The sequence below is a fragment of the Bombus huntii genome, chromosome 2, assembly GCF_024542735.1.
Source record: "Bombus huntii isolate Logan2020A chromosome 2, iyBomHunt1.1, whole genome shotgun sequence".
NCBI lineage: Eukaryota > Metazoa > Arthropoda > Insecta > Hymenoptera > Apidae > Bombus > Bombus huntii.
This window is the reverse complement of record NC_066239.1, coordinates 19,832,772-19,845,574: the sequence shown is the minus strand read 5'-3', so window position 1 is coordinate 19,845,574 and position 12,803 is coordinate 19,832,772. Positions and strand designations below refer to the sequence as shown.

Below are 12,803 nucleotides of genomic sequence, written 5' to 3'. Positions count from 1 at the left end.
ATGATAAACTATGAATTTTCATTGCGAGTAGATTGGAATCTTCTTCATTTCTTAATTAGGTTAACGTCTGTTTTCTGGGTTGTGCACTTTGCGTAGCTCCACTTCTGCACCACTTCTTTTACATTTGTCTTTCTGTTTTTTACGCGATAAACTCGTTACTCGTGTGAAAACTTTTTCGAACAACATTTTTTATTACGATGTACTTGTATGCATGTAAATGTTGAAATTTACATTCGGTCACAAAAGTTAATCCCATTCATCTGATCTTTGGCCTTGATACCTATTGCATAATACCAATCGAACAACATTTCTTCCATACATTCTATTTATATCCTCGGTTGTCCGCAGAAAAGTTTCGTAACACGAAAAGTTTCCTGCTAACAGAAGCAAGAGGAGTTTCATTGCTGACCACCGCTTCTACGTTATGAAATTTCTATAATGTCACCATTTACTGAGAATCCTTCAAAGATCCTCCGTTTCGTTCATAAAATTGTGTATTCTCCGTGTGACCTCGAAATCTCTTCTTTCCACGGTTCTTCATTGAAATTTCTCCTTTATTCGCGAGCCACCGTGCAAATGGGCTACTGACGCAACCAGGAACGCGCCACCGGCATCGCGTAATGACCGATAATTAGTCAGTCGATTGCATAACTCGCCATTGTCAGATAATGCAGACGAGCTGTTGGAGGAAGATTACGTTCCGTGAATTCGCCACGCGGAAGACAAACCGGACATTTCGGAACCCGTCTTTGTCTTTGTCGACAAAGCACGAATGTGAATCGAAAGGCAGAAGCAACTTCTTCACCTGCGTAACAACGATTTCCATTCACATATTTCAAATATTTCTAGGAACGTTGTTTTGTAATATCAATTGCTATTCGTTCCTGATCCATGCCGCAACTGTCTATACGTTTTTTGTTTACTTGTAAATAACTTGTGTAAATCTACTACACGACCTATGCAAATTTTTAAAGAAAGAAAAATACTGAATTATTTACGATTACGTGTTGAATTTCGCGCTTGTCTTTGCTATTTCTCTACCGATACGTACTTGCTTAAATGTACACGATTCTGTGACAAATATAGTTGTCAATTTCTCTGCGTAATTCGGACATATAAAAGTGTATGGAGAATTTTTTTGACCGATTGAAAGTGTGCTGGTTAGGTATTAACTCAACTAAAATGGTTGAATCGTATTTCCTTTGGAACGATGTTCAGTGAAAATAGATAATCACCTACGAAGTAACGACACGAATAAAAGATAAGATTAAAGTTCGAAATACAAATTCCACGAATCGAAGTTACACGATTGATGAAGCAAGTTTTTTCCCCAGTTAAGCGAGAAATCATGTTTATTTACGAGTTAGGAACCGATCGAACTTCCCTGGCTGGATTGCGTGCGAACGACATAAAAGTTTCGTGGCCTTGTATTCGCGCACGTGATAACACCCGTACAAAATAAATACGTGCTCGATCGATTACATCCAATTTCGCATACCTGTTTTATCGGCAGTTTGTATAAGAAGTAAAACGGTGTACGCGCAACGCGTTAGTTTTTCATGTGCCTTGAAACGAATATAAAGAACTATGGACAACTCTTTAAATTCTTTTCAGAATAAAATTCTTCTTTGAGAAACGCTTGTAAGACATCCTTTGAGATTATGTTATTTGCCTGATATAAAATCAGAGATTGCACATAAAAATCTAAAAATGATTTATCTCTTTTTTTTAGTAAAATATCGTGTTTTTTTTTTTTTTTCTTGGAAAAATATCATCGTCGGTAACGCAATTAGTAATAAATATCTATTTGCTGTAAGAAAAATTGAATGTAAATAACCAGGAATATAAAAAATCTTGAGAGCGAAGATGCAAATATTTTCTAAACAGCTTCTTCGGAATTCTTTGTCAAGTAGAATATAAATAAATAAACTCGATGAAAACTGTTTTGGATGCTCGAAACTCGTAAACCAGACACATCGAACATACAGATAGGACAGATATAGACACGCTCGGCAATTGTTTACATAATAAGCTGATATTGAAGTATGACGTACCTTTTAAGCGGAGGATATCGCGCGTGCTGCACGATTCACACGGCGAAGCAGAAACGCGTGACGAAACCGTCGCACTTTACGCTTTGAGACGGCGTTTTTGGGTCAAGTGAAACAGTTAAATGGTCGGTGGCTCGTTTTTGACCTGAACAATCGCAGGAGTCTCTGTTTAAAAAAACCAGGCTAACGAAACAGAACATCACGACTTTCTATCTTACTTCGGGAAACGAATCTTCAAGTTCATAGTAAATGCTTCGAATTCACGCACATCAAATAAAATGAAAAGGAAACGCATTGTACGAATATCATCTTTCCACAACTTCCTTCGAGTTGTTCTGCAACACATTAGAAGCGTCATGATAATGGACGTTTGTTCTAACGATAATTAACCTTGTCACTGTTGGAGACTATCGCCGATTATACTTACGCAAGCTCACTCAACATACTAACACAAGTTCTTGAACAAACTCGACTGATTTACAATTCTCGATTGACCATTTATCGGTAACGTTATCTAAAATATGCTCTTAATCGTCGCGAAACCACGGCTATGTCAATTTTATAGACGATAACGATCGAAATTGGTTCGCCGCGATTATCTTCTATGAAAATGCGAATTGTGTTTATAAACGTATCGCGTGTATATATAGGTATTTCAAGAACTCGAGTAGCGAACGTGAGCTCTCCAGAGAGATTTCTATGCAACTTAATTAATTTATGGCTAAAGCGAAGATGATTAGCGCTGTATCGTTGAGTTTGGTTAATCGTACAATCGATTTGTTATATGGCTGCAGTTTATTCCTAAAGCGATAATAATTTTTGCTGTAATTGACGGGACAAACGATTACGTGGTGATTTGTGGTAATTCAGTGACGTAAGGATCAACTAGACGCTCTTTCCTCGTAAATAATTTCAGAGATATCGACAAAAATAGATGCGGTAAAAACTCTTAATTGCTTTACTACTTATATCGCCACTTCCTTGTTATATAATAAATTTATGATGTTACGTGCACGCAGTAATTTAGAACAAATATAAAAATGTTCAACAAATTACGTAATTGTTTCGAAATGAAAATAAGTACAAGCGTTGCATTGAATGTGAAATTAATCGAGAATCTGAAATACATCAATTTCTATTTCAGTAACTTGTATTTATTTGTATTATATCTTGTGCTTTCATTTCTTTCTAAATTATTCGTTTAAACGTTAAATCGCATTAATAATTCCGTCCAATTTACGGAAAATCCTTTTATACAAATATTTTTTCCACACAGAAATGTTAAGAAATTTATATTATCGTATATCTTCGTCGATACCTAAAAGACATTAAAAGTCTTGGTTCCCGCCTCTTTTGGCGTGTAGACCTCATATAACCGATCGATGACCGAAGTTCTTAAGATTATTGAAATTCGAGAACAGTTAGATTGGCAGTGCTTTCCACGTGTTATTAACCCGGATACCTTTATTCTACATTAACGGAGCTGCACCCTCCTCGAAAATAGGCTCATCGATCAATTGACCGACTGCTACGATATTTCTATATATAAACTCGCTTCTCGTTGAAGGAGAGCTGATATCGATATCTATCCGCTAGCCACGTCTCTGCAGTTGAACTTATCGAAGGTTCGACGGTTTCCTTTCCCAAACACGTGTTTCGACCCCATCGTGATATCGTCCAAGTAGAAAGGGTGTGGTTCCTGTTTCTAACCGTTTAACCGATAGCACTAGTAGACAGGGTTTATCAGTCTATTTTAGACACACAATTTCGATCTTTTGCTGGAGAAATGAAGCAAAACATAAGAAATCGAGATAACGACCGCTGAAGAAATAACACAGTTCTATGAGATTTCTCGATATTTGAACATTTCTACGAATTCAGAGATACATGTATGTATAGTTAGGTGGTTTTAAATAAAGAATTTATCACTTTTATGAAATATACATCGTAACTAAATAAAACTCTGTAATTCGTCTTATCAAATGTGACTCATGTAATTCGTGTAAGAGATGATAAAGCTGATTGCGCTTGTTACTGGTTATTTATAAGATATACAACACAGTGACACGTTCTTCTTTGAACATCTACCATGAACTTTTCCGTATATATTATGTGTACTATTTTCAAATATTCTGAAATATATCAACAACATTGTAGTAAAACATGACTATTACGATTGTATTTCTTGTATTTGTATTGGTTTCTAACAAATGCGAATTTGTATGCAGAAATTACAGGACATTTACCATAAATATCTAATACATTTCGTAGAGATCACAAAAGCATTTGATGCGGTATATACGATATTGTCTTAAATATACAAATAGTGCTAATTAAATGATCTAGGTAATTATATCCAGAAATATTAACGTAATAAATGTTCGTGTCATACTACAGTGATATTTTATATAACACGCGTAACATACATACTTTCGTGTGTTACTGTAAACATTCCTCCGAAATGTCAACAATTAATTTGACCATCGAGCAAAGAACTAAAACTTTAAGTCTGTTTTAGCGCCTTAGGTTTTTATGGTTGGTTGTTATAAGATGACACATTGAAACTAAACTTGTTTTGGTGTTGCGAACGTCGGTAGGACGAAAACACGAACGACTAACTTGTTTTGGCGGAAGCAATACATTTATTGCTTCAATTATGGAAGAATCGATATATCGTGATATGGACAGAATATGTATTCAACGATTTCGAGCGAAAATCCTGTCAAACGACATGCTATTTGCATATTAATATCGACAATGTGATCGTAAAGCTAAATGGAAAATTAATTGTCACGACTTACTCCTAGAACAAATGTCAACGAGTACCTAGATAATAAAAAAAGATCATAACCTTGGTAATGATATATTTGAAAAGTCGTGAGAAAATAAAAATAATAATGTGCTTCATAAATTGCAGCTCGTTTCCTCGTCGTGAAATGTCAGTTAATTAGAATAAACGATTTAAAAAGATCGATACCACGAGTTAGTAACGATGAATAAGTAATAGAAAGGGAACCACGAGATGCATGAAATGCAACTTGCCATTCCCATGCCGCACCTTTCTCCTCGGGAGATTGCCTTTGAATATGAGATGCGGCAACAGCAATAAATGCATATACGAACGACTATGAATATATTTATTGTTTGCGTGCCAAGTAGAAACGTTTTCTTCTTAAGGATACACCGGTAATGTTTTGGAAGTTTCGTTTCGACCTGTGTATGATGATGGGTTTACGTTTACTGCGTGGGAAAACAGTATTACTTGCGAATACCGTACGTGGAATTTGCAAGAAGATTGGTTATTTAGCTTCTCATAGGCAACGCGGGTCGTTCATGTCCCGAACGAAATTCTACTCGTCAATTTTTCACAAGCGAATTTTTACTATTTCTAAAAAGCCATTCAAACGTTTGATTCAAAGGCGCATGGTATAACGTAATAAAGACTTTGATAAGTACAGACAATTTTTAGGTTTTTCAAGACACCGGACAGTAAAAAAAAAAGAAGGAAATAAATGTGAACATACACAATTCAGTTTGTGCACGAAAAGTGCAAAAATATGAGTGTCCATGGAGGATTAAGCGTACTCAATTTTATCAAAAATGTGAATCTGTACGACGCAAACTTTATAAAGTGACCAAAAGGAGTGCAAAACTTCTTTTCCAAAAAAACACTGCAGCAAAATGACCATTGTAGTTCTAAGAAACGAAAACCATTCGATATAATCAATTTATAGAATTACTACTTGCCTGCAATGGCAAGTGAAAGACAATTAAACATTTCCAATAACAATGAATTAAACACTATGTTAAAAATATACAAAATCCTATGACCTTCCAAAGAAGGAGGAGCTTGCGTCCTAGAAACAGCGATTTACTAGCAACCCATAAAATTCAACGAAGATAGTACATAAAGGGGGTGAAATAGAAGAAGGAAACAAGTTGTTTACGGTCACAATGTAGCCGGCGACGTAAGCTTAGCAGCGAAGGTCTCGGAAAGTAGGTGATTCGACGTAAGAACTCACGCTCGATACAAAAGGAACAAACACACGCAACCAGTGAGCCAAGAAGATAGTGGGGCTGGAACGAAATTCCAACTACGTTTTCAGTTCCTGTTTGATGCTATAAATCTTTCGATTTCGTCGCGTAACGCTCTAATAACAAGAAACAACTTCATTTTTTCTTTTTTTTTTCTTTCGTTTCCTCTTCCCTCTCTCTTCCATATTGTATATCATAGTGTCGAGTCACTGTAGGAACACCAGAGCCGGAAATACGGCGAGAAGTTAAGTGGAAATCCGAGAAAAAAGAAAAGAAGTAAACCTGCTGAGAGTACCTATAACTAATCGTCAAAACGTGACGCTGGTGAAAGTAGCGGATACGATGAGAAAAAAGGAATAAAAATTGTGAAATAAGCTAAACGCTTTGTACGAGAACGTAAAAATGTTACGTCGTTCTTCATAGTTTGGAAATAATACGAAGCGTGTCTTTTTGTAAAAGTAGTAGTTTCGAACGTAAAGAATTATTGCAGCGTTAGTTCTATTTAATATCTATGAATGTATGTTAATGGGATAGCATAAAATTTCTAAAGACTTACTCACTCTATTTAACTTATTAACAGTGTAATAAAATGACGGAGAATTCGAAATGAACAATTTAGATTTAGGTTTAGATTTCTGCATTTTTAGTATTGAATGTAAGATGATACTTTCAACTTTTTACTTGTATAAGTATGTACATCTGTTAAATTACATACTGAACGTTTGTACCGTGTGGAGGCTGCGACAGTGAAAGGGTTACAATATTTCCGTTGCGAAGATCACCACACAAAAGGTTTATTGTTCCGCTCAATACGTTTCTCCGAATAAGATCTCCGTGTAGAAATGAGTTGTCGAGCATAGTTTTGCACATTCTTGGTCAGAAATATCCTTTAGTCGGGGAATAATCTCGCCGTGGCGAATATCTCGCCACGTAGTGTATGAAAGGCCCTTTCAGACTGAAACATAATTATCCGTCAGTCAGTTCGCAACATTTCCCCCTGGTTGCATCGACCGACCGGTCGATTCTCCGGCAAATTAAAAAGTTTCACGCAGCGTCGTTTGCGTGGGTGCTGTGCTTTCGCGATAGTTTACGACCACGAAGGAAATCAAGGACACGAATTCAAATTTATTTCAACATGCTTCCTCCCTTCAAATAAACTGAAATAGTAAATAGAAACGATAAGGAAATTATTTCAGGGGAGATTAGCGAAATTGAAGACTTAATACGAAAATAAAACAAACGATCGATCTTCCTGGCGTTAATAGTCTTAAGTTACAAGTCCTGCACCTCCTTTCTATTTGGTAAACATGGAACTATGATTATTAGGTACGAGACTCGATGATATATTTTTAATCGACACATTATTATGCCCCGCGGATTAATATCAGGATACTGAGAAAATTGCTTCCTCTGCAATAAAGCATCTATAACGTAGTTGCGTTAAGTATCGCTTGTAGCTTCCATTCTTCGCTGTTTGAATAGCGCTTTTAATTTTAAAGAAGAATCGTATAATGGGCACCGAGAGAAGAATAAAGCCAGTCGTATACAGAAGGATACGGATACAATAGATTCGAAACAACTTTGGTTTCTTGAAAGGGAAAGAGAACAGATACACAATTAAAGCGTTTGATTGTGCTGTTTCAAAATGACGAAAAATTTCAGGCTTGTTCGGTAAAACATCAGTTTTGTTTAACGGAAAAATTTTGTATTTTGGAAAAAATATGTGCTTCCTCGATAATGTATCCGAATATGTACTTAATATTTGCACATCCCTATTATTCTGCCGAGTTCTAACTTTACCCCTGAGTTTAATGGACGCCATTTCCTAAAGTATCTAACACGGAAGCACTGTGATCTGTTTGCAGAGCAACGTGGCGTATCGCGACAGTGATTTTACCGGTCGTTCCTCATCCCTTACGAGTTTAAACGGCGAGGAGGCGCGACCGAACACAGGAGAGAAAGCGAGAAAGCGAGAGAAGACATGCGTGTAACGTCACTGGTTTACGCGCATTCACGCGACCAAAAAACGTGCGGCAGGTTTCGAAAATGGAACGATCGTTTCCCTATAAACGACACATCGTAAATTCCAGCGGCGTGGTCGAACGTTAAGCTGATTGCGGGCTCGTGAACCTTAAGTCGGCGTTTCAACTTTAGACCGCTTTAAAATCCCAGCCACGGAAAGATGCGGCCGGAAGTGAAATAGAGAAAAACGTCGAGCGAAAGTCATAGACGTCGGGACGTATGGCAAAAGGGAGGCTATTTTCTCCGTTCCGTCTCTCCCTCGCCTCTTCTTTATTCCCCTTTTTCCCTGCCTAACGATCCTCTTACCTCATGCTGTAGGACCTTCCCGGTTTGGAGGTCATTGCACCGCGCCGGGTGGTTGCAACGGGGGTGGCTGCCACGGCGGATCGATTTTCCACAACGATGTCGAGGTAGGTACCGAGAAAAATCCCCTTCACTGTGTCCCCCTTCGATGTGACGATCGACGACCAGCCCCACGGACTGGCCCCCCACCGTGGCACACTACGCTTCTTGGCACGTGACTACGACGTAAAAACTCGAAACGCTACGTCGCGAAGCGGAACATCCTCGAGAGGAGACTGAAATCGATTGGCAAACCCTGTGGCGCCAACCCACCTACTGCAAGACTGTCGGTCCTTCGAGAATCGCGACGTCGATCGTTCAACGGGGTGGAAATGATCCGATGGGAGGGTAGAGATGGAAAGCAGCCACGTTGATGGAGCCTCACGTTGCTGACAATTGATTGCTCCACTGTTACGTGCGCGAGTATCTCTTGGAATTTTTGCACTGACAGAATTTCACTTCGAACTTCACATAGACTCTTTGCGAATGTCTGGGCTTTAAATCGTATACGAATAATCATTTAAGGGAATCACAACGATTATACCTATTTTAATAGCGATTCGCTAATAAAATGGTACCTCAATCTCAAACTATACAAAGCGAAGTTACGAATCACTAAACGATATCTGCCGATATCGTACACTTTTCCTTCGAGCTTCGCTCGATCCACGTGCAACACGACCGCCGAACGTCGTAGTATCTGATTCACGCGATTGTTACAAACTGACTGACTGGGAACCGCTTCCCTAACTACGTAACTCGTTAACTCCAGATGTCGATAGTGATTGATGAGCGTTGGCGCGAAGGTCGGAGATCCCTGGTGGCACGATTTTTGCGACGGCGTTCGCGATCGGCCGCTGACTGGGCGCTGTCACAGGCAGCCACGCGAGTAAACAGATTCTACGAAAGTCCAATGTCATGGCCCGACCACGCGGCCGTGTTCCACGATCGTTTACGTTCGCACGAACGGTTATAGTCCATTGATGACACGGGCATGCACGTTTTCGGCTACGGAATCGTCGTTGCACTTCCGCGCCGGTCCTACTCGTCTTACCACTCCATCGTGCCCGGGATCGCGTGGTCGTGGATAGCTATTGGAACGATATCAGACTGTAGCCACTCGATTCATCTCGAATTGTTATTGGCTCGTATTCGATTTCGATATTTCTCGTTCATTCTCTTTGCTCCGATTATATTTGTCATATCCACGTATACAAAAATTGTATTGTGATACTGAATTGATGGACTGTTTAAAGACGATTTAAGATACCCAGATAAGATAACTCATTTTTATTTTACCTATTCAATTAAACAATATCTTTGACGAAATTACGAGACGATAACACAGACAATCGGTGATCCATGCGACGCGAATCATGCCAGACCTGGGTCATTTACCAACCCCAAAAGAACCCTCGCTTCAACATCCACTCCACACATAATCCGTCCCTTTCCAAAATGAAAGAAAAAAAAACATTTTCAATAACCATTGTCCAGAACACGAGCCAAAAACAACACTCTGTTCGTCTCACGAAGAAGCCAGCTGTTAGCTGTTCCCCGGCACACCCCGTCAGAATACTGATTACCTCGTCATGTTCACGGGAATCCTAGCCAAACGTTTCTGCGTCATGATGCCGTACGCACGGCATCCTGAAGCGGATTGAAGCGTATTCGAGCGTGGCCACCCTCAACGTTGATCTCGTGGGGTGAAACGAGGGAAGAACGCGTCGAAGGGCGATTCCAGGAAAATTGTTGGTACGGGATTGTGAATGTCGACGTGGCTCGAGGGAACGAGGCGACGCGACGGTGTCTGCGGCAGCTGCAACCACCGGAGACTGTCGGCCACGTTTTCTTCTATCGACCGTATCGCACTGCGGCGACGAATGGCACTGGCGGCTTTACCTCGTGGCGCGCAGGTTTCATACGGATGCTCGAAAGCGCGCGCGCCCGCGCGCGATTGCAAGCCCCAGGAACCCTTTGTGTCTACATATGTATACACAGGTGGCGGCCGTGGAAACGGAGACCGTTTCATACCATTCGAATATGCTTTTTCGCGCGATAATCTCTTTTTCTCTCTTTCTTTTTATTTAATTATATATTCATGTGTGGATGTTGGATTACATCGATGTTACTGTTTGTGTCTGAGATTAACGCGTAACATTTTAACATTTACTTTTAAATGAAATTGACAAGTTGTATTATCGTTTGAAATCTGTTTTAATTCTGTAAGAGTAGTGTTTTAGATATATATTATTTTCATAAGTATTTAAATAACGTAACGTGTATTTTAAAATTGTTGAACATAAAATGTTAAAGCTCGAACACGAAATGTTTTAAGGTATATATCCAGCGAAATAACGTTTGAAGTGCTATTGTAATTTATGGAGCATTATCTCAAGGTTGACTGCTACGTTATCAGATTCCGCTTATCACAAATATGTAAAAATTATGTTAAACTTCTTATTTTGTTAGATTCTATACTGAAAATAGAATTTTTAGAGTATTATGAAACTTGTTTCAGCTGTGCCTAAAAACATTTAAAAAATGTTTAAATAGAAAATAAGGAATGTAAGTTTAAAAAATTGTTAATTTATTAAATTTAACAATTTTATTAAAATCTCACAATTCAAATTAATTAGAGAAGGTAACTAACTCTACGTATGTTCTTAGCTAGAATTTCTATTTAGTCCAGACTGTGTATCCCTTTGTCGTTTGTAAACCTTAATTACTTGCTTCCGTTTGAATTAACGAACCCTTAATTAATATCTCCGTCATACATTTTGTATAGAGTTTAATGAAGGTATAACATCATTTCGAAAGGAGGAAGAGACCGCGAATACGACGTGATTAGCCTTTGATATTTTCTTATCCTGTATACGAAGCAAAATGCACACGATGGAAACTATACGGTTTATGCTTGCGCGATCGTTATGGGAGCAATTAGCAAGCTTGCAAAATATTCGCAAGCTGGCAGTCCGCCATGTTATCTACATGATAAACTAACAGACAATTTCAAGGTTTACGAGCTCGTATAATATGCAATTCGTTGAGACACAATAGTATAAATGTCAGAAGGATACAATGATACCGATACCGTAACAAATTATACGGAATGAAACATAACACTGCTCGATATTTATCAAAATATAATACACTGAAATTTTTCTTAGGTAGCTTCGAATGTTGTCAAGAAAGATAAGATATAAGTATAATGATTAAATTTAAAACCATTTAAAAGTTAGTAAAATAATGAACTAATTATATTATAAAATTATTAATACTTTAAAAGAAAAGGAAGTAAAAATATTTTTGAAAATATCTCTAACTCCATTTGTTTTGAAAATATTTCTTTTCAAACTGTTTTTTATATTTTATACGTATTTACTTAATTTCAGACGAAATAATTTTTTCTAATTTGATCTTATTTATATGTATATGCAAAAATCGCGAAGAATTTAAAGAATCCACTCGACCGAATTAAAGATCGACCGTGATCGATCGATCAAACGGTCAATTAATCGAAAGCAATAATAATCCCTGTCGGATTTATGCTTCCGTTCTATTACAAGTTCTAACGAGCGGTTCTTTCATGAACATATAACACGAGATTAAGAACGCAGTCGACACCTATGATTTCCGAGGTTATTGCTATTAGGTGACGATAGCAGCAACATTAAACGAATACCACATTTATAACGATGCTGAAGCACGAGCGCAGGAGAATCTGGCCGGCTGCCACGTTCACGATGTTCGATGAAAAAACAAGAACGATGATCGATTCGACTCTCGTACACTTTCCAATGTAAATTCTCGTTCATAAATAAAAAGTAAAGTAAATCTGACAAGCTATTAGGAAATTATTAAACTGCATTTGGAATCTTAAATTGTAAATTCATGTATTCGACGTGCAAATAAAAATTTCACCAATTATCAAAGATACATCTTTGAGATAAACACCGTTTATAATGAGATTAAGTATTTTCTTTGTTCTAACTACGAGTCAAGACGTTTATTTTTTTTTTTATTTAGTTGTTTACATTCACAATTTGTCCGATTTGGTCATTTGGTAGAATTGAGTCAAGACGTAGATGGATTTTCATTTCACCGTATCGCGAGGTTTGCTTCTCGCAACTTAAAGCGCATTATTATCCAAAAGTCATCTTTGTTACGAACCCATTAGTTGTAAAATTGGCAAAAAGCTGTAAAATTCTTGCTAATGTATTTCACAATTTTTCACCACGATGTACGTATTTTGAATTAATATCTCGTACAAGTACAAAATTCTAACCCATTAATTATTTCCCTAACAACGTGGATCGTTTATCACGTTTCATACGAAACTAGAATGTGATG

The 12,803-nt window shown here is 37.9% G+C and overlaps 1 protein-coding gene across 3 annotated transcripts in view; it reads right to left on the bottom strand.

Moving 5' to 3' along the window:
- The window catches only part of LOC126876558 (uncharacterized), a 38,332-nt gene extending 28,021 nt beyond the window's left edge, over positions 1-10,311 (bottom strand). Inside the window, exons 1-2 of one of the 3 annotated variants that reach the window (XM_050639437.1) lie at positions 10,037-10,311; positions 8,415-9,541 (exon numbers count right to left, since the gene is read on the bottom strand). In XM_050639437.1, the coding sequence (XP_050495394.1) occupies positions 8,415-8,449 (35 nt within the window). In that variant the 5' untranslated portion in view covers positions 8,450-9,541; positions 10,037-10,311. The remainder of the gene's footprint in view (positions 1-8,414; positions 9,542-10,036) is intronic. The other 2 variants (XM_050639428.1, XM_050639448.1) reach the window with 2 other exon arrangements.
- Between the last annotated feature and the right edge of the window lie 2,492 nt (positions 10,312-12,803).